Raw genomic sequence first — 26,577 nt, forward strand, 5'->3', positions numbered from 1 at the left:
TGGTTTGTTTGTTTGTTTGTTGAGCGGATTTCACATTATCTTTACATTAACATTAACGAGTTTAGCAGATGCCTTTATCCAAAGGTAAAAAGCCAAGATCAAGAGAAAAAGTGACTCAATATTCAGTTCCACTTTCTCCTGGCTTCTTCCAGGTGGATGAAGTAATATAAATAATAATATAATATAAGTGCCAACAAGTTTTTTTTTGTTTGTTTTTTTTGGAGAAAGAGCTAAATCAAGATCAGGATCAAGAGAGAGGGAGAGAGAAAGCGCGCATATCAGGTGAGATAGTATTCTCCGAAGAGGTAGTGCCTCTTGAAGATAGAAAGGTATTATGGCATTAGATCAATTTGGCACTGTAAAATGCATTATATCCACTTGTTATGCTCCATGGTAACATTTCATTAAGTCAAAACACCAGCATTTTCATACAAGGGCACATATCAATATGGATTTTTATACATTTGTATGCAGCACTGAGTTAAACGACATAACTCGGGCATATGTCTCATTAACTGGTTACAGCTACTAGTGGTATTCACCTAAGGGAGGGCACCCGTGAGTCACTACATCCACACTACTGGACAAATGGCAAAACTGAACTGAATCCAAAATGTTCCCAATGAGTGTGTATTGGAAGGTGTCTGTCAAACAAATGAATGTAATATACTGAGCAACTTACAATATTAGAGAAATGTCTCACACCAGTGTGTGTGTGTGTGTGTCTATACAGTTGCAAGGTGTGTGCGTCATCCATCAGAGGTGTTACACACTTGTCATTGGGGAGTTCCTCTCCCCTCACTGCAGGACGTTCATCACATGAAGGTCGACCCACAATCCACCAGCTGCTCTTTATTAACACTCAACCTTTCAATTCAGCCATCTGCCAGCCGAAGAAATGAATGTTCCCAGCCTTACGGGAGGAAGCGCGTAGACAGACACAAGACGCAGGCTTGCGTCTCTTCGCTCGTGATGACCTTCCACTGACAACACTCACACACTAAACTCCACACCTGACATTACATCCTTAACCTCTCTGTTTACACCGTGTTCTGCCATTTTGGATTTATTGGAAAAACAAGCTGAAGGCAGGATATAAAAAAAACATCCAATCATTAATTGGCCCCCTGGTGGTAAATACAAGAAGAGGCGGCAGGAGTATATAATGACAGAGATATTTCTCACTAGGCAACCAGAAATTTCAATATCCAACTCCAATATTAGAAGCCCCGGGTTATCAGCTAAATTCACTCTAATACATCATCTCTACCTGCAAAATGTTAAAAGTTAAGCATGGTGGGATTTGTAAAGGAGGAGGAGACCGGTCTGCAATTCTGCTGTTTAGAGCATTAATATTCATACACACATCTATTCACACAAGCACTCACACACACACAAACACACACACACACACAAACACACACACACACAGACTGAACTCTGCCTTGGTCCTAGAGATGCTGTTGAGCTCTGAGCTCTGTTTAATCCTGGAGTGTAACACGTGATTTCTTGGACAAACAGCTAAACTACTAACATTGCCAAGTTTCATTTGAAAGAGCGGATGCTCATCTCCACTTCCCTATTTCTGCTTCCACAGGACTCCAGTAGAGGGCGAGAGTCGTCCTATGCAATATGGGAAACGGAGATTTCCCTGAATTATAAATGATAAGAGCGCCTCGCACGCAGCTTTGATCGTGTAAACCTTGAATAAATCGATGAGTTCTTCCCTCTCCGCGCTGGCAGCCTGAACTGCTGCACCCGGGCTAAAATACGCTCCTCAAAGACAGCCACAGTTAACATGCTTTGGGCAAAAGGTGCAGAGAGCCGAGGCCCTTTGTACTTTGAGCATCTGTATTATAGCTGGGAGCGTTTGGCAGATATTTTTGGGGAGGCACTAGATGAGGCACCTGCTGTTGCTATGAGACTTTAGAAAACCTCTTTGAAGCATGGTACAGTTGAGTTCGAAGTTGAAATATTTTTAACTTCTTGCGGTTTACACCAAAACGTGCCAGGATTTAGAGCCGGAAACGTATAGCTTTATACACTTTATACTTGTCAACAATAATAGGAAATGAATGCTGCAAAGGGAATCGGAATATGAAGCACTTACAATAGGACACAATATACAAAAGATAACAATAGAGAGGGGATAGAAAGGCTAAGGATGTTAGCCATGGACTGTTCAGTTGTGCAAAAGTAGTTTTTCTGTTTGCCTGACATTTGTTTACATCTTATACAGTTCAGGATGGTTGGTAGAAACAAGGCACAGCATATACAATCAGAGCGTTATCTCGAGGATTTAGTCATTTCTAGATGAAAAGACATCTAAACATTGAAGTAAAACGTTTTTCAGTCATCTCGGTGACATGACACTGCTGTTTCTGTGACTACATCCCCACTTATAGTTTGGACTGCTTCACCCCGACACATAAACTTTGAAATGCCGTTGAAGTGTCTCACAGCTGCACTTTCTCTTATGGCTGCAGGATGCTCCCTTCATAAAAATATCTGACCCCAAAAGATCCATGAAAAGGTGCTGACTTCTTCCAAAAAAAACTAATCCATCAAAGTAATTTCACAAGAAACGACAGCCTCAGTTCTTGTGATGTGCGTCTTAATAGTGATTTGCCAAATAAAGTTTCATTAAAGCTGAAAATTAATTACTGTGAGGGTATGTTTGCTTTACTGACAGACACAATATCCCATACTAGCACAGTCAGCCACGCTTCAGTTACCTCAGATCGCCCCAGGCTATCCCCCGCTAAAAAAATAAAATGTTGCAGCTCTAGTAAATGCCAAGATGGCAGCAAACTGTAAACTCAAACTGAAGCTTTAAAAAGGTCCATTCACAGATCGATGGATGACGTGGCACATTTCATCATCAAAATCAGCAGTGTGTTCTTCAAGAGTGAAAACACTCGATTCTCACTGCACCAAAATTCAGCAAGATCGACTGACCTTCAAATCCGTGCGTGTGTATTTTCTTTGCAGACATGATGTGAAGTGGCATTATCCCTACTTCCTTATAAAGTCGCAGCTCATCTGGATCGCACTGGAGCATTAAATTAGTGCTGTGACAGATTCGACAAAAGGTTGTTGGCGGGTTTAATTGCCAGTGGTTAAATATGGTGTGAATGTAAGGCGGTCTGGCAGAACATTTGGGTCATAAACCACTCTGAGCTGTCGTGCTTTGTGGAGCCGAGCAGAAAATCACTACTCCGAGGGAAAATCCTTGACATGTACTCTGACGGCTAAAAATCAATCCCCTGAACAAAGCTAAACTTCAGGATAAATTCAGAGTCTTGGCATGTGAACTATCTCATTTCATCAAAAAGAAGGGACAAGTGAGCCAAAATATCCATTCATCAGTTGAGATACTTTAGATTTAGGTAGAACAGGGTGATTTGTATTGTACACTATGGGTATATAGTTTTCCTCACAGCTGGTGCAGTGACTCTGGATTGCATTGGATACCATACTTGTCTTTCAAAAAGCCCCGTCAGGTCAGTAACTTTGTGCAGGAGAGTAATTTAGTTCCATGACACTTAAGTCATTTGAGTTTTTGTCTTATTCACTAGTCTGGGTCTGGTGTGTGTGTGTGTGTGTGTGTGTGTGTGTGTGTCTAGAAAGCCAAGGACACTGTCTGAGCTAAGTGGAGATGACTGATGTCTTTGCAGTCATAATTGTGTCATTACCACCCTGTGGAACATGATCATTAGTCCCTGCGGTCTCCGCTGTAATTAACGGATTGGGGATGACTGAAGGGAAGACTGAGGAGGAGCGTCTGTCCGTGTCCACACTCGACCGCGGCCATATCTTCACCTTCTGGCCAAAAACACACAGGAAATGACCTCAAGTGATCGTTTAGTATCCCAGAACCCACTGCACACGAGTCGCATTGTTTAATTGTATTTTAAGGCACTTTGCCAACTCAAAAAGTCAGGAAATGTATCAGAACCAAGTAGTTCGGTCAAACCAGTGTTGATGTTCAGGTGGTAATATGTCGCTGGTTAATATATGACACTATAAGTATATATAAGTCACTGCAAAGTTTATGTAATGGAAATCAGGTGTGCACTTTGTTCCTATGAGCGGCCCGGATATGTTGTTAATCATTATAGTAACCCATTAATCTCAAGTTATTCAAATTTGTACATTGTTACAGTTAACCTGATTAACTGAGATTGATTAGTTAAGGTCTTGGTGAGGTTAGATTGTGGCCACTGAATTAGGACAAAGATAGTGTCTGATGTCTATCTGTTGTATGTCTGCCTAGCAATATCAATGCCCGGCCATTTCCTTCATCCTGACTCTGTAACTGTGACATAACTTTATACATCTGAGCCTCATCTTTAGAAAAACAACAACTCAGATTTATAGATGAAGTACTATTTAATGTAAAATAAAAGATTACAATAGTGATATGATCTTTACCTTAATAAACAGAGACTTTTTCTCAACATCAAGATAAAATAAAAGAGCATATAAAAGAAAAGGAAAATAACATGCTTTATTATGTGATATCATGCGAGGAAAACTATTTTGTCCTCCTTTGTCTGACAGTAATTATATGTTACTTTTGGCAGTCAGATGACATCACAGTCTACTTGATATGAAAATAGGAAATAGTAAACTGGGTGTCACTTTATTTGGGTTGTCCGCCGACAGAGTTGCTAATTGCTGGTTGAATAGTTATATATACACATGGTTGAACATTAGTCGAACCTTCAACAAAGATTAGTGAAAAGTTACAAATAAACTCTCTGTAGGCAGATGATCCAAATAAAGCGTAACCGTAAATTGCCCTAACCCTGGAGGCAAAACATCGATCCACATTAATGAAATAAAACAGGCCTGTAGGTAATCTGCAATCACTCCCATTAGGCTACTTAGAGGAAATAAGTTTTTCAGGCTTGCACAGGAGCTTTCAGGCTCAACTCCAATGGAAATTTGAACACTTTAGCCCGTCGACCATGCAGAGCAGCAAGCCAGCAAGTCCTCTGGCTCGAGGATTACCACCCCAATCCCCCGCAGCTCAGAAATGGTCAGGAAATTGAACGGGAATAAGCGGGGATAAATAACCGTATGAGGAATGAGGCGAGGGGAAAGGAGCGATGCCAAGGACAGCGTTGGCAGTGTTGGAACACATGCAGTCAGTGTAGTGCAGATGGCAGAGATGGATGCCACCCAGAAGAGAGTTTGAGAAGTGGAACAGGGAGGGAGAGGAGGGAGCAGCAGCATTCACACACACCCAAACACACACACACACACTGTAGTTCAGCGAAATGACTGCAATTCATTACAGGTCTTTCACTGACCTTTTACCAGAGTGCTCACCCACTGTGACTCTAGCAGACCTCTGCCAGTGTTAAACAGCGAGCCGAGTCAATCCACCCGCTGCTCACAGAGAAGCTCTCCTCACACTCTCAGACTTTTCGCACCATGGACAGAGCTTGGCTGACAGCACTGCTTCTCTTTCCAACACTGTCTTCTCTTTCATTATCTCTCTCTGAGCAGTAAGAAAATGGGTCTTATTGTTAATTTTACTCCTGCCTGTCTGTTTGCTTGTTTAGTATCAGGTAAGACTGTTTTCTAAAACCTGATTTAAAAGGACAGTTCCAGTTTATTTTGAATAGAATGATATTTTATGGCTAATGTCTTTACTAGTTATCATAACATATTTAGTGGCATCGCTACATTGCTAAGTATAGTAAATCAAAGTTGAAGTTAGATCATCATTTTAGGAAATACCCTCGAGTTACTCCCTGACCGACAGTTAAGCTGATACAGAAACACTCCCTCTCAATCATCATTTATGACCCACCAGAAGTGTATGGCGCTGTATCTATCTGCAGAGACACTGCCCTGTGTTCAGGATGTTTTCTGGCCTGCAACCTTTGGGGCGGTGGGCCTGTAGCCCCGCCAGCCAATAACAGCACACAGGGTATGAAGACCAGGTTACTTCACTGTCTCTCTCCTCTTCCCTCCGTCATGAATGTATAAAGAGCTGCAGGTCTGAGTGTGAGGTGTGGGGGCCGTGTTTATGTTTTAGGCTGTGAAACATTCAGAAAATATTGTTTTATTTCTTTGATTCATTGCTTTGTTCTTGCCAACGCTGCTCCCTCTCTTCAATCACTCTCTAGCCCGTTCAACCACCACTGCTATCTCTCTCTCTCTCGCGCGCTTGTTGAGCCAAGGAGGAGGGGCCAACTTCAGAGGGTGTGTTTACAAACAGCAGCCAACTCATCCTGCAGATTATACACCTTTTAATATAGCCTGAATATAGCCAAAGGCCATTTAGCCTAGCTTAGCACAAAGAGTGGAAACAGGGGGAAAGAGTTAGCCTACCTCTGTTGTTCAAATGTTAACAAATATCTGCCTACCTAAATTAACATACTTCAGGCTGTGTGCTGCATGTACACTGAGAAAAAACTGTTTAAGTAGATGTACAAGTACATTTTTTTGTGAAATCCTACTGAATCAACACTGAGTTTTTTGGCTCTCTACATATAATACATGCAGCCTTACCTTTACTTAAATTGTCAAAGAACAGTTCAAGATTCATCACAACTAATTTTTTAAAAAACATCTCTGCAAGACTTTCTGTACAAGACCAATTGAATATCGCTGAACCCCAAGACATAAAGGATCAGGCATTTTAACATTGTAACTAAAGGCATGATCCCATCCTTCCAGTGTACACAGGTGCTGGTGGGAATGTGTACGAAGTTCTGATTGCTAAGCCTGTGTGTTGTCTGGAGGACAAACAACAAACAGCAAACTTTTTCAAAGGGCACAGCTTGCAGTAGGTTGTTGACAGAGGCTTGTACTCCTGCCTTTTAGCTCGTCCTTGTCTTTATCTACCTTACTTACTGCCTGTCTGTCACCCCACCACCACCACCACCACCACCCCACCCCATCTCTTGCTAACCCCAGCTCGACCCCTTCTTTCTACATTGCACAGAACGCAGGAGGAGCAGACACTGTTGCTCATTCGTTCCCTGTCATTACATCTTTGTTTTAACACGGCAGAGGCAGAGTTCCCACAGAGAACCTGATTGATTCGCAGAAGTACAAACACAGCCAATTACTCTTTAATGCCACTGAGTGAGAGCCAATTCAGCCAGCGGCACTCGCTAGTGCCACAAGAGACAGACGCACACCACTGCTCCCGTCATCGCAGACTGAGTGAGGACAAATGAGGATTATCTAAACCGCTCCCAATCAATAAATAGCTTTCTTTTGTATTTCGGCTTGGCAGCGAAGTGGTCTGTGATATAGAATTAGCGAAACCTCCGACACATTACAGGTGTGCATTTCCATGTTTCTCTGGCTTCTGGTGTTGTTATGTGTGACTAGACTCAGTGGGGGAAAAGTAAGCACAAGCTGTCAGTTTTAGCGGATTAGCTGTAGCATAAGGGCAGGTGCTGCACTCCGGGTGGAGACACATCGTGTTTTCTTGAGCTTATCTGAAAAACCAGGACAGGTACACACACACACACACACACACACACACACTTGCACTACCTTCATCCCGACTGTGGAAGCTCTGCAGGCAGGCGCTGCCATTGATTAGCTCATTTCCAACCTCTGATATGATTCCAGCAGGTTTGCACTCCCAGGGATCTGTCTGTGTATTTCTGTCTGTTTCTAACTACGGCCTCCCACCACCATAAATCTCTCAGTCTGTCTGTCTGTCTGTCTGACTGACTGACTGACTGACTGTGCCTCCTAGATGCCAAATGCCCAGCTCATCTTACTTCATTTGCAAACATGCGATGAAAGCACACCTATCGGCCTCAAAATGTGGAGAGACGAGATGCACAAATGACTTTCTAAATCCTAAATCATTGATCCCAGATGCATGAGACATGGATACAATGTTATGGGCTCTGACCATCTCGGCAAACAGGGCTCTCATGCCTTGAGAGCAAAATATATATGGCAAGCACTTAGTGACCGAAGCCTCCAGGAGAGGATTCAGAATAACTGAAGGGACGACAAAAACAATGACATTTAAGCAGTCAGTTCTCCCAAATAACAAAGAGATTTTCACCTACCTCTACTCAATATCTGGCCATGCAGATAGCTTAGCTCTTTACGTGCCATGGATTTTAAACAGCTCTCTGAGATTTCTGCCTCTACCCCAATTCAAAGGAGGTGAGTCGAATATAAATTGTGGCGCTCACAGCATTGAAAAGTGAGTGCTAGATATCTCTATCAACGGTTTTCACTTCAACTTTTTTACCGAGGAGATGGTCCCCAAGAAAACTGTCCATGCTTAGGTGTGTCTATACGATCAACAGTGGCCGCAACACCATTTCTGGAAATATGTTTTTTTTTTTTTTTTAATTATCAAAGAAGTTTTCAATGCTTTTGAGTATCCCAAACAAGGTGGAGGTAGAGTAGAGTCATCTCAGAGTGTTCAAAATGTGGGCAAGAGATCGACAAGTTGAAAGTGAATTTGAAAAAGGTCAAAAAATCATTCCTTTTTTTTTTTTTACAGAGATGAAATCTTATATTTTATTATCCAAGATAAGAAATCCTATCAAGCACAATATGCATTAGGTTGTTAAAAGTGTTTCAAGGTAACTGGTCTTGGTTTTTCTTAGTGATATGTTCGGCCTTTTTGTTGTTGTTTTCTTGTTTTGTTTTTCTTTTCAGTAACTCAAGATTCACAAGGGTTTCTTCCCAGGGTTAACAACAGCAAGACTTGTACCGCAATAAAAACTTTAGTAAACTAGAACGGCACTCAGCAGGGCACATACCACCGTCAAGGCCAAACAATCCTTCACATGTCTGAAATCCAAATTATTTTCAGGATCTACACCAATATACAATCAATATACAATCTTACAATCAATCAACACCATAAATATGTCAGATTCTTTTACATCAAGATCCAAACATTATTTCCTGAGGACTTGACAAAAACGTCAAAAATGCACAAACTAGGATTGTAACGGATTCGTCCCTTTAACCAGATCAGCACCAATATCGAATGTGTTCTTCCCTGGCCTAAGCCTCTTCCCTTCCACCAAGTTTGGTGGAAATCGGTTCAGTACTTTCTGTGTAATCCTGCTGACAAACAAACCAACAAACAGACATGGGTGAAAACATAACCTCATTGGCAGAGGTAATCACTGCACACGGAGAGGCTTGTGCCAATATTCTTTCAAAGTTCCAATTTTTCAAATCACAGGTGCAACATGTTTCAACACAGGCCTCATCAGGTTTGCTTTGTAAACTACGCTGCTTATTTCAAAGGCTCTGACAAATCTCAATACAGGAAACAGAATCGATACTGCAAAAATCTTATATTTACATTTTAAATCTATTTGGGCTTCAGGCATATTACTGTTTTCTGGGAAAAATCTCCTGCTATTTTTTGTAAAGTCTAGTGTAACTTTTATCCACTCAGTTTTTGTTTTGAGAGAAACTTACAAGTGGATGAGTGACAAGCTTGTCCACTAACAAAAAGTCACCATAGTCACTTTTCTCGTTTCAGCGTCATCAAAAGCCAAGGTGATTTTTGCACTTCCTTGTTTGCCTTTTGTGTACAGCAAGAACTAAATGGACAAGGCATTGATTACAGCCACTTAAAACCCCACACCCACACTATGGATTTATGTAAAACACTGCATGGACACAGACTGATGTGGCTGCATTCATTGGTGGCACTGATAGTTGGCTCTAAAGTAATTTTTATCGACCTTATTTTCAATGAATGTAACTCAACGTGACAAGGGCGCGCCATATACAGTATATAAGCTGATGCATCCATGCAATATAATATCATCAAAGCAATGCCATTACCATAAGGAAGACATAACCTTTTCTTTCCAAAATGCTGAAGTTCATCACGAAGCATGAAATGGTCTATATGAAGACTGTGACTGACTGACTGCCTCTCGCACCGCCCAGAATATGGCAACGCATCCACCACATCTGAAGTGTGTTCAAGCAGTTCCAGTTGCAGTAACTGTGATGCTATTAGCACCAAAGTCACAGTATATTATCAGTGAGTGGTAAAAGCCAGAGAGAGAGATAGAGAGAGAGAATCGGCTGTGGTGTCAGCGGAGATTGACTGGAGATCAGGGACATCATAAAGTGCCTCGCCAGAGCCTGTTAGCTAAGGGGACACATCAGAGAGTGAGTCCCTGAACCCAGGGAGTTCGGCTGCTACGGAGCTAAATGAAAGCGAGCTGAACAAACAGAAATAGCCCCGTTAGGTTTGATGTGTCGGCCTCTAATCTTATTACTCATAGCAGAGGAAAAAAAAGTGTCGGCTGTAGGCCAAAAATACTGCAGAAGATGGCAGCCCAAGCTGATGATTGACAGAAATGTGAAGTAGAGAGGGAGTTTCAACACAAATTTGATTGAATGCATGTTAATTAGTCCCAATTAAACTAAGCTATTGTACTCCAAACAAAACACACAACCGGTGAAGCGGTGAAAGAAATCCACCTTTGTAGGTAAACAAAGGTCGAGTCAGTGTTTGAGTTCCACATAAGGGCTGCTGAAAAGTTACAGGGCACAACAGGAGCTAATGCTGCCATTAATGTGGGTAGAGTGAACCAAGAGCGTTCTTAACAGCAGGAGAAAATTCTCCACAAGAACCTCCTGAGACAATTTCTATGGAAATAAGCTTCAACTCTGCATATGTGAAAATGCTTGACTCGACTGGAGCGTCTTACTAACTGCTCTGACTTTTCCCTAATGTGCTCACCCATAAACATTTCCAAGGACGCGCCGTGGTGATGGGGCCTTTAATGTGAAACATGGAGGAGGAAGGGAGTGCACAGAAGAGGCACTTGAGAGTCAGATAAAAAAAAAAAATAAAAAAAACCTGCTTCCTGCAGAGCCAGAGATCATTTGGTTATATTGAGGAAATACGTTCACATAAAGCTGAGGACATATGCAATGAAAGAAAGATATTCACCATCTAGGTGAACTTAGGTTCAACATTAGACCCATGCTGGGATTTCACCCAGCATGGGAAAAAGAAAAGGCCATTTGGGAGGAGGGTCTCTGAAGCACTCAGCTAGGAAACAGGGAATTATGTTGTTTGTCCTTAGCTGATGCAACCATTTTCTACATCAGCAGGTCTGACACTTTCTTTATTTGGAGTTTCTTTGTGAGCGGGTGCAAACCATTGAGTTCTCACAAAAAAAGGGACATGTTTTAGGCCACAATTAAAATGTGGTAAGACAACAACCGTGTTCATGTCTGTGTCCTCTGGAGCTGAGAGAGGATACAGTAGAGCTGCTGGGACTCGAAGAAGAATTTCACTGATAGCATAAACAAAAAGCTGGTGTGGATAAAAAGCCCATGATAAGCCCACTGGCACAAATGATAAAAACTGCAAAGTACTGAATGGAGCAGCATCAGGTGGTGTGACACTGAGGTAGAAAGAGAACACAACCCATGAGATGTAGTCAGTGCTTTTTGTCAGTGGTAATTAGTACTTTATCACCTCTGTTACAGCGTTCACAGCCGTCCTGCCTCACAGGATTTATCTGATTAAACAGCTTTGATCCAAGCTACTGATTGCTGTGTGCTGTGTCACTACATACTAACAGATGGACTTAGATAGATATATGCTGTGAGTATGTGGGATGTCTCGATGATCCGTTACATCCTCGGCTCATGATATAACATTACATCATGTCACAATAAAAATTAGTTCACGTGTCTTTTAGTTTTTCCATTTGTTCACCTTAGTGAACAGCACCATTTTTACTATGGCAACCGCACATTTATTATTAGCTAAAATATAATTGTAAATTAGAATATCTCACACCTACTGTAGTTATATATAACTGTTTCACCAGTGTTCGAATGTATAGCAAAACCTCAGGTAAGCGTGCCAAAATGTAATGGAAATGCCACTCTCACCTCCACCTTGTTTTTTTTATGTATTTATTTTTGTGTATTATCACTTACATAATGGATGAGACATTTTGTTTTGCAGCATGGTTTCCCCTCTGAATTGTGCATGACTAGCCGTAGATAACATTAGAAATTCTCTCTCTTTCAACATTGTACATTCACTGTTTCCTATATAGTAGAAGATCGTAGAAGTATGCAGAAGTGTGAGAGACTGCTTTGAGCAACTGAGGTTAGAAAGTAGAATTATGGGATACATCAGCTGAAGTAACAATGTGGCAATCACCGACTCTGCAGTAACAAGCGTCTTATTTTATGTGTAGTGTCTAACATGCTCATGCTGCTCATAGAGTTACGCAAGAAGGTAATGGACGCAGAGCTAAAGATCTTTCAGGTAACTGTGAACATGACCTTTGGTGCAAACAGTCATTTCATGCAGAGACCATCAGGACTGAAGCCTGGTCTACTGCGCCTCGTGTGTCTGTGCTGTTGCTGAGGCAGAGCCAGCAAGCCAGCAGTTAGCCCAGTAGGATCCTTTGAGCTGTTGAGTGTTGACAAGACCAATCAATAGCAACCACTGCCTTCTCCCAAGCTTCTTCCAGGATTAGAAATTATTTCTCCAGCTAGAGAGGAGGAGCAGCTGTCTTAACATCCAGTATGCACAGCGATGCTTCCAACTGGACTCATTTCTTAAATCTAGAAAGATGTCAGCCCATATGCAGTAATACATCTTTAATGGAGTAAATAAACACACAGGCATTGGTGGGCAGGCTAGCATTGCACAAGCCATCATTAGTGTAACCTATGTTTGTGCTTCTACATGCGTGCAGATTCTGCATATGCATGCACATTTCTGGTTTCTCTGAGGTTAGGCAGATGGCATTGAATATTAACACATCCGCCACATTCTCTTGCTGGGTGTAGAAATCAGGGCTGTGTAATACATGCTGCAGCAGACAGACAGTAAGCTGCAGGTTCATTGATTGACTTCACTTTTATTGTAAAAAAACAAAAAAACAAAACTAGAATTACTGCCTTGTGGTTGTAACCCTCCATCAACCAGCCAAGTTGCAGAAAACATGGTCACAATCTCCTCTTCCTGAGTTACAGCGTTGAATAATGACCGGAAGGGATTTTGCAGAACGTTATGATGTCACAGTGAAGTCGACCTTTGACCGTTTGGATTTAAAATGTCATCACTCTTTCGTATTAGTTATGACCTATTGGGGGTTATGACCAAAAACATGTTTTGTGAAGTCACAGTGACACTGACCTTCGACCACCAAATTTTAAGTAGTCAGTACATCATTCAGTACAATTGAATGTTTGTGCCAGATGTAATGAAATTTCCTCTGGCTGTTCATGATATATCGCATTCAAAAGAATATGAGGTCACCACGAACTTGAACTTTGACCTTTGACCAACAAAATCTAATTGGTTCATCTTCAAGTCCAAGTGAAGGTTTGTGCCAAACCTGAAGAAATTCCCTAATGGGATTACTGAGATATCGCTTTCACAAGAGTGGGACGAATGGATGCTTTGGTACCGGCTGTCGCCAAAAAAAAAACAATCAGCGGTTACAGTGCGAAGAGCGACTACTTGTAGTTATTTCAACAAGAGTTTCTATTATACAGATTTCTCAAAATTTAAACTACTAAAAAACCTGGGTTCTGGTGAAACCTGCAGCTAACTAAACTGACCTCAAAAGACAAGGCTATACAAACAACGACAATATATCCAACACATGTAACATCTATGCCAAACATTTGTAAACAAAGAGTGGAAACTGAGCAAAATTAGCCCAGAGTTGGAAGAAATATATATTAATCCAGGCTAAGCTAAGATATTTGTATTTATAAAAGCAAACACCCCAGACATATACTAATATAAGTCATCATGTTTACATGGAAAAAAAAGACTGAGGTCACATTTCCCAACAGACGAGGTGCCTCATTCTGCACTTATCCAGAGTTTTAACACACTGGAGACTAAACACCCCACCGGAATATCCAACTGTAATTAGGTATTCAGCTTAATGAGAGGGAGAGAATAATTATAGTACCACAAGGTGACTGAAGGCGAGGCAGAAAGCGCAGTCTTGCCTCGCTTTAAAAATCCTCAGATAGTCCTCTGATTACAGGTAAATAATCTCATATTCGATCATTTAGTTGCACATTAAAACATTTATGAGGATATAATGGTCATGTTTAATGACATCTTAGAGAGAAAGCCAGACACATTCTCCTGTTCATGAAATACAACAAGATACATTTATTTGCTCTGTAAAACATCTATTAGGATAACACTGATGCCCCCATCAGACTGCTGAGCTTTGTTTACATCTCAAATAAAAAAAACAACAAAAAAAGATGCGATTACCCGAGTGTGCTCTTATCATAAGCCAATTTAAGTTGGAGGTGAGAGTGAAACCATGTCAAATATCACCATACTGTACAGCAGGATTCTAGCTAATCCATTTACAATAGAGGTTTGAGCTGCCTTTAGGGACCAACCCCCAAACATGGATAATGCCGCCATAACCAATAGATCCATGGCTCCACGATATAAAAAGTTGATCTAACAATCAGCGTTTCCCAGCCCTCATTCATATGGTGTGGGACTGTTGTGGATTGGAGCGGAGCTCTGGGTAAACCCCTTTACCATGCAGATCAAACAGACGCAAACAGACTGGAGGGCTTGTGGCTACCCCAGCTTTCAGCATGTTTCATGTATTCAGTCTGCTGTGGCTCCGACCCAAAGACAACTGCATCCAGCATCGAGCAAATCCTTCAATCCGCCGACTGCCGCTCCCAAGCCTCTTAATCAAATAAGGCCATTGGCTCCATCACAAGTACTCTGGGTCTCAAGCACACACAGACTGAGGCTTATACTCTGCCAAGTCCAACAATCAGCATACCGGAAGCACGCTGACACTGTTCGTGATGAGTTTTTCAAAGAGGCCGGGATCTCGATCAGATTAGACGTCTCCAAACTCAGATTATAGGTTCTCGAGGAAAAGTGAAGAACACTCCACAGACCAGGGTTCACGTCTCAAATACAAAAAGGAGCTTTTCTGCTGCAAGTTGGGTTTAAATCTCAGCAAAAGTTTAATCTGAGCAGGAAATGTGAGCATGAGCAAAATAATAACAACAACCGTAAAGACCATGCTTTGTCGTTTGCAGGCAGTCTATCATTTTTAGTCCATTGCAGGATGCTACAGTACAAAGGCCAACTTGCAGAAACATCAAACTGACTTCAAATAGATAATGCATTATTGTGTGTGCAGCTGCAAACATGGCTGGTGTTTTTAATGCAAGAACTTACCAAATTCATTTTTGTCCATTCTTTTCTTATTATTTATCTTATGCGTTTTATTTTCCAACAGCTCAGCTCTTGAATGTGAGTCTTTTCAGCATCCGCCTCTGAACCCTTGATTACATCACATGACATTTAATTGGCAGATGGTTTTATCCAGAGCAACTTAAAATAAGTTCACTCAGTTGTCAAAGGAAGAAGACCTAGAACTTCACGTCAAAGCTTCACTGATCAGACTACAATAAAGCTCAAAGCTGCATTACCATTAGATGATATTTTAACTTTTACAAATGTCTACATTTTTATTCCTCAGGCCTTCTTCAAGATCTTGGAAGACGGCCCGAGGACTGAGACGTCGTCCGTTTGAATAAAACAAAAATACATATGGAGCCAGATCGTGCGACACTTTCTTCCTGCTCTTAGGTTTATATCCAGTGATCGGCACCTCATTACAACCAATTGGTGTGTGTTACTTTTCCATCGTATCCTTTGTAAAATGGTCAGCAGTAATGAACTGACCTTAACCACTGTCACATTTTCACATAACAGACCAATCAAGCCATCAATGTTTCACAGGCCTCAGTGCTTTCTCAGACCAAGCGTTATTCCCCTTATAGCCAGTCATCATCACGTCACACACACACTTTGTTAATATCAGCTCAATACAGTCCACGGCACTCAGTCTGTATAAGTCAGTCACATGAGCCTGAGCTGGGTTAAAGTGCAGACCTACCTTCACAGTAAGTAGAATCCCCGTGGATGGAGGCATAGCCGCTCTTGCATTCACACTCTGCTTTAGTATTCCGGTTTTTACACTCTGAGTTTTCTCCACAAATGAGTCCCTCTGCGCAGAAGTCATAACCTGAAAGAGAGGACCAAAGGAAGCCTTGATTTACGTCGCTCTTAAAATTTGCTCACTCAAGGCAGTGAAAGATCATGTACAGATCACACACACACACACAAAACTGTGCACAGAGATGAAAGCAAACAAATGTACAAATGAATAACCTTGTTCCCGTCACCCACAACATTGTGGATGACAAGAGGCCTGATGAATAAAGTGTATGTTTGCAGTAGATTTGGTGCAATAATAAAGTTTTGTCTTCCATGAAAGTAAAAAACAGAGGAAGTCATCCATCCAGAGTTAGAGAGTCGCTCATGTGCTCCTCTATTGTTTTGTGTTAAAATGTGAGTCAAATGTGCTGATGTGCTTATTCTAAAGGAATATTGTATGAACATGGTGCTCAAATAGCAAAGAGAACCAAACGTGACTGTTACACTAACTGTCTGACGGGAGGAGTCGAGGTGTTTCACGGCACTGCCTTCATATACACCACAAGATGGCCGACTCTTTATCAGTTATCCAATGCGGACAAGAGACACTAAAGACCACACCCTTAAAGGATGCTGCAACTCCGACATAGAAATTTCAAAACAAAGGCACACAACAAAATGTTATTTAACAACATTCACTGTTATTATCCCATAGTTAGTTACCATGACAGCAGCAAAGGGAACAATACGGTGATGTAGTATAAAGGGAGTCCATGTTAGGAGGAGGTTCTGATGGATGGATGTGGAATAAGACACAGGAGAGTGGTGTTCATGTTGTTATTACCGTAACCATGACAACAAAGACCCTCTAATCTTGAGGAAGTACTTATTTTAACCCAAGATATGATCGTTTCCTAAACCTAACCAAGCCATGACCGTTTATTATGGTAACCATGCCAACCAAGGTCTGGTATGCCTTGTGCTGTAGGGGCAGTGTTTCAGGAGACACTCATATGGGTGGGGAAAAACGACCTATATAATTATTCAGGTTGGAGGACTTGTTGGTTTAGACATACACTCTTGGTTGGGGGAAGACTATGGTCTTGGTACCAACAAATGACTGCAATGATTTGATACATGATTGGTTTAATGTGTGTATTAACATTAAACCAAAACCACCAAAAAGTGTTCAGCACACATGTGACACATGATGCAGTTCCCAGACTCTGGTGTCAAACTCCTGCACTTTGTATTCCCTGATATGTGCTGCCACCGGGAATCAAACCATGAAACTCTTGTGTTGCTGGACAGGAACTTTACCTCTGCACCAGCCACGGTGCCAACGGTCAAATTTGAACCAAACTAGACCGAGATCTTGCACATGCACAAAAACTGTGACATGACAGATAGACAGATGAACTGAGAATCAGTCTGACAGATAAGGAGACAGACAGACAGACAGACAGAGAGATGATTTGTCTCCTCCTCAGTAGGTATGAGCTGATGTAGCCCATCATGTCCTGTAATGAGTGACAGACTGGCTGCACATAAAAGCCCTGAGAGACAGGGAGCCTGGGGAGCCATTACTGAGGAAAGAGCTGTGTCTGCGTTATCCTTCCTCTCACCCCGAGCCCCACAGAATGGTGTGTACAAGTTAAAGGACTGATTACACAGGGAATAAAACACAGGAGTGTGTGCATGTGTGTGCATGCAATAAAGTACAGTCCTGCTGCAAAAACAAACAAAAATACTTTGCAGTTGTGTTTTTGACTTGTGATGGGATTTATGATTTGTAATACACAGAAATCAGTCCTTCACTTAATTATTTGATATTTTTTTTCCTCTCTATTTCAGTAAAAGAGAGGGTGTGAACACTCTGTGACAATTGTGTAATTAGCAGTTTAACAAAACTAGCATGACTCCTGGGACCTAACAGTGAGGCACAAGGAAATTTTAGAGTGACAGCAAAGTACTGAGTCACACAACGGAGAAGAGGTCTGGAGATGATTTGAAAATAATGAGCGGCTCTAAGTTTTAGTGCCTGTGGGTGTGTATGTAACAAAGAGAGAGAGAGAGAAGAGAGGGTTGTAGGGAAGAGGCACTGTGACTCTAATCTTTAATTGTTATTTCTTACAGTCTAAACTCTTCTCTCGCCTACTCTCCTCTCTCTGCTGTCCTCTCCTTTATACTCTGTACTTTTCTTCTCCCCCCTCTCTCTCACCTCCACTTTGTCTTCTACTTTCTTGTCTACTTCCACAAGTCCGAGTTTTATTCTTCTTTAATTCTTATCTTCTCTTTTCCTTTCCTCTCCTGCCGTCTCTCTTCATCCTTCTTCTTTCCTTTGTTCTCTCAACATATCAAGTTTTATCCTCTCCTCCTCTCCTCTCATGTGGTTTATACTCTCTAGACTCGCTCTCCCTTCCCCCTTTTCTTTTCAACAAAAGCAGGTCTAAGATTTTATATTTCCTTGCTTCCTCTCCGTCCTATCCTCGCTGTCTTCTCCTTTACACTAAAAACCTTTTCCCCTCTCATCTTCCTTTTCACTTTCTCTTTCCCCTACTCAAATCCTGTCCTTTTCTTCTCTTTTACCTCCTTTTCATCCTCCTCTCCTCTGAGTATGGTGAATCTAAGGCATGCTGCTTATCTTACCTAAACGAAAGTGCAATTTCCTTCGCTCAGAACCTGCCCCGGGTTTCTTTCATTATTGCTCTATAGCTGACAGCCTCCTACAGTTTGTTTATTCAGTGTATTTACTGAATTACCAGTGGCTATTTACCCTGTAGTACCTCCCTGCCAAAGCAGCGGGGTTCAGGCAAATTGGCATAGCAGGTGTTTTATAGCAGACAGACCAATCTGCTCTGATAGGTATCCCAGCCAAGATGCATTCTTACTGGGTGTAAAGGGAGGGAAACAAAGTTATTGCAGAGGCACAACCTGAATCAGCATCCGGCAGACTGGCTGTGTTTACTCCTCGCGGCGGCCGCAGGGGTTTGGTGCATGCACGTCCAAAGAAAGAGAGTGATTCATGCAACAGAGGAGAGTAAAGCAAGAAGGAAGCGATACCTCTGCAAACATTGCAGCATCTGCCGTCTGGTAAGATCTGTTCACTGATGGTGCAGTTGATCTCTGGACAAGTTTCGGTGACTTTCACCATCAGGCCATTCTGAAAGGACAGGACAGAGGCAAAACATTACAGTTACAGTGCTGAGATATTCTGCAGAAGGATCACCTTGTGATCTTGGGAGTAAATGGTTGGACATGTGCATGTCCATACTATTCCATGCACATTTCACCCTTTGAAGCATTAAAAATACAGAAAAAATATATGTGATGTTTAATAAAGCTTTCCTATGCAGACTAGCACATTGAAGTACATGTGACCCAGGGGTTAACGCAGCCTGCAGTACTGGTCTTTCAGTGGCCATGCAGTTTTCACAAACACCTGAGACCCAAACCAGGATGAGAGGCTTACAGCCTATTTGAATCAATCACAGGGAGTTTTTTGAGCAAATCTACAGCATATGGAAACCAATTAGAAAATGAGATGCCAGCATTACAGTAAGGTTTTATTTAAATGCTTGGTCTATACATGGTCTATAATAGTAATATTTAATTGCAAAAAAAAATGTTTGTGGCTAGAGCAAGTCATATAATGGCCTGTCTCTGAAAGCTGGCTGTGTTTTCTTGAAGAAAATAAGTCAATCATTATCTGAACTTCTTAATTGCATTCGGAAAATGTTTAAGATTTCAAACTTTCATCTTTTACAACCCTACAAATCAATCCAAATGTTCCCCTGTTTAATATTTTAGGTTTAAATATTTTCAAAGCTCTCTTACCTCACATAAAGGCCTGCGTGTGGAGCTACATTTTGCCGGACTGAGCCTTATTATTTGAATGTCACAAGGTGAGAATGGCACTGCTTTTAAAACATATCAAACCACACCGACAGTTAAAAGAATGTTTTCAGATATTTAAGAAGAAAAAAAACGGTATTTTAAAATACTCCTGAGTGAATGAGGCTGCCATGACAACGGAGAAGGTAGAATGTAAAGGCAGCTTGTGCTTCTCACATTCATAAGGAAGGCATGAATACAGACTGCAAGTAAGGTGCAAATACATGCCACCGAAGCTGGGAAACAAAGGTGAATAAAACTCAGTGTCATCTTCAAAACAAATAGCAGCAGCAGCAGCAGCAGCAGCTGCAGCCTGGCTGGGAATGTCAGAGCTCCAGTGGTTTCTGCAGTGCCTCTCAGGGTGTGAAGTATCAACTCAAATCTCTAAGATGCTTTTCTCCATCAGTGTTTTGCTTTTCTAGGTAACTATATTAACTGCTTCCTCATTTTTTTACCACCACAGTCGCTTTGCACTATGAACCATTTTTTATCAGTAACATCATTTTCTAATTATGTAATGAGCACTTTCATCATAAATTAATCAGTCTTTCAGTTAATCTGTTAAAGCTGCCATAATCACAATTTCTTTTACATTAAGTGTCTAATGTGAAAGATGTTGATTGTAGTGGTGATTCCACAGAGGATTCACCTAATTTGACAAGAGTTAACATTGGTGTTCCTTTCCACCACTGGAGACAGCTAACATTAGATATGTAGCAATAGCAAAACTTAGAAATAGCACCTTTAACAAAAAATCAATTATGAAAATTGTTGTCAGTTTTCTGTTGACCTTCAGTATTACTATTATTACTCTATCATGTCAGGCAGCCATGATGAGATAATTGCTGGCATTAGTGAAGTAAAACTCAACTGCACAGAGGAGTATACATATCATACATAATATGCTGTATTTCAGCAGGATTTTTTCTATTGATACTGCAAGAGGAAATGACTTGTTTCACCGTTGAGATTTGTTGTGCAGCCATTCCTGTTCCTATCCCCATTTTGATTTCTTTTCATTACCACAAAGTTAGAAGAGTCAGTTTGATAGTTGAGTAAAGTAGAGTAGAGTCAACTGACAACAGATTCACCTCAGCTTTTCTGTCTCTCATAGTATCTGAGAGGCAACAATAGTAGAGGTCGAGGGAAAATCAACTGGCTAGAAATGCGGAGAAAGATCTGTAGTTGTCGGCAACTTACAAAAAACAATTTGCAGCAACTATATCTTCACTTCACACGGCAGTTGAGTTTGGAGCATGTTTATTTTTCAACATTATTTTCAAAAAAAAAAAACAAGCTATCACACTGAAAGCACCTTCCAGCGGCGATAAACACTGTAACTGTGATGAGATGCTATTCTGCAACTGCACACAAGAGATGGTTTGAAGAAAAAAAAAAAAAAAAAAAATCCAATGAGTATCACGTTTCCCCAGCAAGCTGCAATTTGCCCAGCAGCCAGAGAGCCACTTAACTACTTAACTGCTCTTACTTGATGAAATTAGCCCTTAAATGCAGGCTGCAGAATAAGGCATTCAGGTGACTCAAAGAGCCTCAAAAGCTGAACATAAAAACTTACTTTCATTGCATTCCTATCCATTATGTCAACATTTTATTGATTTGTTTCATTTTTGAGATGTAGGGATGCAGCAACTCTGCCAGACACAGCGGTACCCTGAGGGCCATCTGTATAAACAGCGCAATGAGGTCAGACAGGTTTTGAATAAGCTGCTGTTTTCACCATATCATCAAAAGCATTCATTTGGAGGAAATGTAAAAGGTTAAAACACATTAGAATCACCAGCTGCTTTGTAAAACTATATTTATACATAACTGTAGCTATAATATGGCAAAGCCCCAGAGAAGCAATGCAAAATTTCATGTTAATATTGGGTGATTTTACAGCACAATGTAGGAAGTAGTGTGTAAGGTTATGGAGGCTGGAGTAGAGGCTCTGGTTGTGTAACGCATCTGACTTTTATGCTGGAGGCTGAAGTCTGGATGTTTTGAAGCTGTCAAACAGAGTAGCTGCATCATGGTATCTCTAAAAAGAAAAAACATGTGAAAGTGTTATCATAAAAAAATAGAAATGATGATCAAAAGAACTGAAATGAGACTGGGGCTTTACAAACAAATAAAAAATTCCTTTTAATTGAATGTCTGCTCTCCAAGTTAAAGCCTATAGTATTTTACAGGGAGAGAACTCTGATGTGTAAATACAAGAGCACAACACATTCTCCAGCTTTAGGTGGCAATTATTTGAAGTTATTTGTGCTGTTTGTCCGTTATTTGCCTGGCTGAACGGAAACCTGTGGTTGCCTAGAAGGTAGCTAAGGAAAAACTGATAACATGCTTTGGAAAATCAAAATTAAACTACACAGAATTTGTAGTCAGTGGCCTAAAACCACTAAAACGGACTTTTAAAATAATTCAAATGGTTTTAGCTGTGGACCAAAATGAGGATTCATTTCACACACAACATCTAAAAATAGCTCTCTCTCTCTCTCTCCTTCATACTCTCGCTTATTCTCCCAAAATGTCAATGCATATATTCACGGTTGCTTTTCTCACTTCCTACCTCGCCCGCTGTGAGGGTGAGAGGACAGAGAGACGATCAGGAAGAGGAAAGCTACAGCATCGAATCAGTACTAACCAGAGAACGGCAGAAACCACCCAAAAATACACACGTCATGTTCACATACACTTACACGCACATGTTGAAATGTAGAGCTGAGATTTAGAGGCTGTCATGGAATCCGAGCACTGACACCAGAGACCCCCGAAAGCCTCATAATAAAACATTTTTGGGTCTCTTCTAAAAAATAATGTGTCCACAAATTGGTCATTTAGCAGCGCTCACATCCAGGAGTTTAAAGGATGGCTGTAATTGCTTGAAACAGAGCTTACAACCAGCATAATGATGTTTCAGAGTCTCTGAGGACCAATAATGGATCCAGGAATCCACTGTGTGGCTCTTTGTAAGCAATTACATGCATAAAACGCTAGTTTTCTCCTTAAAAAATATTCTCTCTTTAAAGATAAATGGCCTCTGAGTAAAGAAAGCTCACCTCTGTTCTATATTGAGCTGGAATAATGGCTTTAATTATTATCCACACAGTGATGAAGCTCCAATTCAAACCAGGGCTTTGTGTTGCTGCCTTCATAAGTTATTCTAATTACCTGGCTATCTCACCATTAGAGAGGAGGAAAAAAAGCAGATTGAACAGATTGGGGGAGGGAGGGAAAACTAATAAGGCCCGCTGGATAATTAAATAACACGCCAAGCAGTCCACCACACACAATCATTACGCATTTACACTGAAAGAGAAGTGCTGCATGGTGATCTGATTGAGAGCAGAGGCTAAACGCTGGACAAATAAATGTACAGTATAAAGAAAGGTTACCTTGCATTCCCTGCAGCTCCTGGATAAAAAGTGCTGCCCTTCAGAGAAGGTCTGGCCCATGTAAGTACATTTTGCTGTAGAAAAATAGAACATAACTGCTTCAATATCACACCATTAAGGTAAGTACAGCAACTATGAAATACCAGGAATGGAATATTTCCTCAGCTAATACCAGGTCCTGTGGTACTTTCAACAATAGAGAAATATGCTTTGAGTTTCCCTGCGAAAAAAAAAAAAAAAGTTTCCAGCCTGAACTTCTGCATAGTTAATTCTGTTAGAAACAAACTTGTTCTTGGCTAGTGTGCATAAGTGGAAAGGAAATGTATCAGCGCATTAAGAATACAACAGAGGAGACCCTTCTACATATTCCTCTGGCAATAAAGCAGAAATAGAAAATGAGGCATATGATATGAAGTCCTGCTTTTTTCCTCTCCAGGGTGCAAGACCGCGGAGCGCTCAGTCGCAGTTCTGGAGCGCTGCTCCCTTGTTCGTCTGTGCCAGAGCTCTGATGTTCACAGGGGAGGAAGAGGAGGAAGGAGGAGTGAGCACAGGAATGGGGGGAGGCGGAGGAGGGCTGGAATTATTCAAAGACGGACTATACTTCGGGGATTTATTGTTTTTGCAGCGTAGCAAGAGAGACACAGTTGTTCGTGGCTCTGTGAGCAGTTACTAGACCTGTGTGCTTTACACCAGAAATGATGCTTCCATGAAAATAAGCGGCTGTGATCTTTGCTCTCGCAGATGGTTTACTCTGTTTTCATTTTGCTGGCAGAACGTCAGGCACCAAAACAGAAGGTGTGTTGTTTGTATCTACAGTGGTTGTGGTTGCACCAGCAACTTCAAAAGGACAAACTACAGTGAAGTGAAAAAAGCTGAGCTTGTATTTAGGACTGGCAGAGCTGGTAATCTGTTCAAATGCGTAACGCAACCTATGTTTATGTTTTTCCTGACAAGCAAACTTTTGTGGTCGTCCAAATAGTGACTGTCTCCTCCCGCTAGCAAATAACAAGCAGCATCACGACGCAGTTAAGTCTTGGTCACATTACGTTGTCCGTTCAACTAAATCTACCACAATCGGCCCTGGGAAAGGTTGTGACGTAAAGTAAATAAATATTGATCAGATATATTCAATATTGATCCAGTCGAGTAATGTGTAGAAAAAGGTGAGGAGTTTGTATGTGAACTTCTCCATATCTAAACACAGTGTAGCAGTGTCACTATTGACCAACAAAGGTGCACTCTAACCTGACCTCTGATCTGCTGGAGCCAGCTGGACATCGCAGCGAAACAGGAAATGCACGCTTGAATGTGTCCGTTGTTTGTGCGTCAATAGAAGTGAATGGGAGGAATATTCATATACCGGAAACGTATTGAAACCATGACTTTATACTGCTGCAAAAAGCTTGTGGTAAGACCAGAGAGGGAAAGGTGGCAGGTACACCCCGCAAGATTTGCAGTAATTACTGAAGCTTCAGTTTCACACAGAAGTAAACAAAAGCAGATTTGTTGACTGAAACGATTATTGCTGGCAGATTTTTAGCTAATGTTTAAGCTAATGCTTAAACTCATAACGTTTCCAATAGCATTACTCTAAATTCTGGAGATAATGCAAGGTTAGTGGTGTAGGTCGTGCACTTCTTAACTGGGATGATAATGTTTGTGATTCATGTTAGAGCAGGTAAACACACTGTTTAATCCATTACTTACTTAGTTTTTCTCTCATGTTTTTGGTTTCTGAAAAGGCCAAAAAAAAAAAACACCACCCTCCAAACTCTTGATATACTGACTCTGTCATTATCTTGTCTCAATGTCTTTACATTTACTGGAAGCCATTCAGCAACTGTCCTGCTCTGTTGCTTTTATTACTTCACCATCCACTCAAAATAGATCAACAGTCACTACTTCCCTAATTTAAGGTCAGTCCCACCTTGTATTGAACTGTCTACACATTGTAAAATCTCAGTGTTCATTCTGATTTGAGTCTGCATGAGGAGAACGTGTTGATTAATTCAACACTTGGCATCTCACATGGTTGTGCTAATAATGACTGTCCTCCATTTTCAGTTGCAAAGTAGATTGTTGATTTACTGCCACAAAAAGTCAGCAAAAGATAAAACTTCATCTACTGTTCCTTGATCAATAATGTATGTACTGATAAAAAAACCAAAAGGATTATAGAGAAGAATGGATTTTCAAGAAAGCAGCTGTGGAGAGATCACAGCATTCTTAGCTCTGTCTGTCAGTTTGGAGAGAAAACACAAACCAACGTATTGATATTAAAATGGTAGTGGCCATGGTGCAGACTGAGCATCATGAATGTTATTTAATTCGTCTTCCCAATTTATTATCATGATCACCTATTTATGATTGCTATGCAGAAAAACGGATCATCAGCCATGTCAACGGTTGATTTGACCTGAACCCGTGCATGTGGTGTAGAATATTAGTTTCCTCCGCTTCGTGCTCATTCCAAACATGTGCTGCTCATACTTACGTCTGCATTTCTTGCAGCAAGTCCCATCAACGTGCACAGGCAGCGAGTCCTCTGAACAGTTTGCCGGAGGACAGAAAATCCTGCGACATTCCACCACGCCATTCTGCAAGAAGATGATTTTTTTTTATTTCTCTCTCACCAAAAACATGCAGATATCAAAAGAAAAAAATTCCAACGCTCAGCGTGCACGTACAACCCCCCCCCCATCCACAGGGCACCAGGAGTGAAGATGATGTGAACCATATGCTGTGGCCTTCACAGTCTGATCTCAACCCAGTTGAAAACCTATGGAATATGCTGTACCGACATGAATGGTCCGACATGAGTGGTCAAGAATGGTGTCCATCCCTCCAGTAGAGTTCAGACACCTGGAGAATCAATGCCAAGGAGCATTAAAGCTGTTCCAGCAACACGTGGTGGCCCGACACCCGCTAACCTGTCATCTGTCTCTATAACACATGTTGTATGTTTCATCCAATGTGTCTTAAAGCCCAAGCCTAAATGATAAACCGACCCCTGACTGTTCAGAATCCCACCTTCAGGACTGCAATCTGAAACTGAAAGCTAGCATATTTAAAAAAAAAAAAAAAAAAAAAAAAAAAAAGATAATGTGGTACAGTCAGATAACAGATTCATCATCGAACACTGGGTGCCCAATACTGAAATTGAGCAGCTTGCTGATAGCAGGTAGTTATTCAGGCCCTGAAGGACTGCCTTCATTTTTGAGTCTGATACCTCTCTCTCTGCACGCGCCTCTTCATTTCATGAGTCATCGGAAATGGTTCCCCCAGGATGCAGCGGTTATCAGT

General features: G+C 41.2%; 1 protein-coding gene across 1 annotated transcript in view; it reads right to left on the reverse strand.

Moving 5' to 3' along the window:
- Positions 1–26,577, reverse strand: part of LOC130168760 (protein kinase C-binding protein NELL1-like) — a 238,809-nt gene that overhangs the window by 129,234 nt on the left and 82,998 nt on the right. Inside the window, exons 9-12 of the mRNA XM_056375248.1 lie at positions 25,769–25,871; positions 23,275–23,348; positions 19,043–19,142; positions 15,939–16,067 (exon numbers count right to left, since the gene is read on the reverse strand). Coding sequence (XP_056231223.1) covers positions 15,939–16,067; positions 19,043–19,142; positions 23,275–23,348; positions 25,769–25,871 — 406 coding nt within the window. The remainder of the gene's footprint in view (positions 1–15,938; positions 16,068–19,042; positions 19,143–23,274; positions 23,349–25,768; positions 25,872–26,577) is intronic.

Source organism: Seriola aureovittata, chromosome 1 (assembly GCF_021018895.1).
Source record: "Seriola aureovittata isolate HTS-2021-v1 ecotype China chromosome 1, ASM2101889v1, whole genome shotgun sequence".
Classification (NCBI taxonomy): Eukaryota; Metazoa; Chordata; class Actinopteri; order Carangiformes; family Carangidae; genus Seriola; species Seriola aureovittata.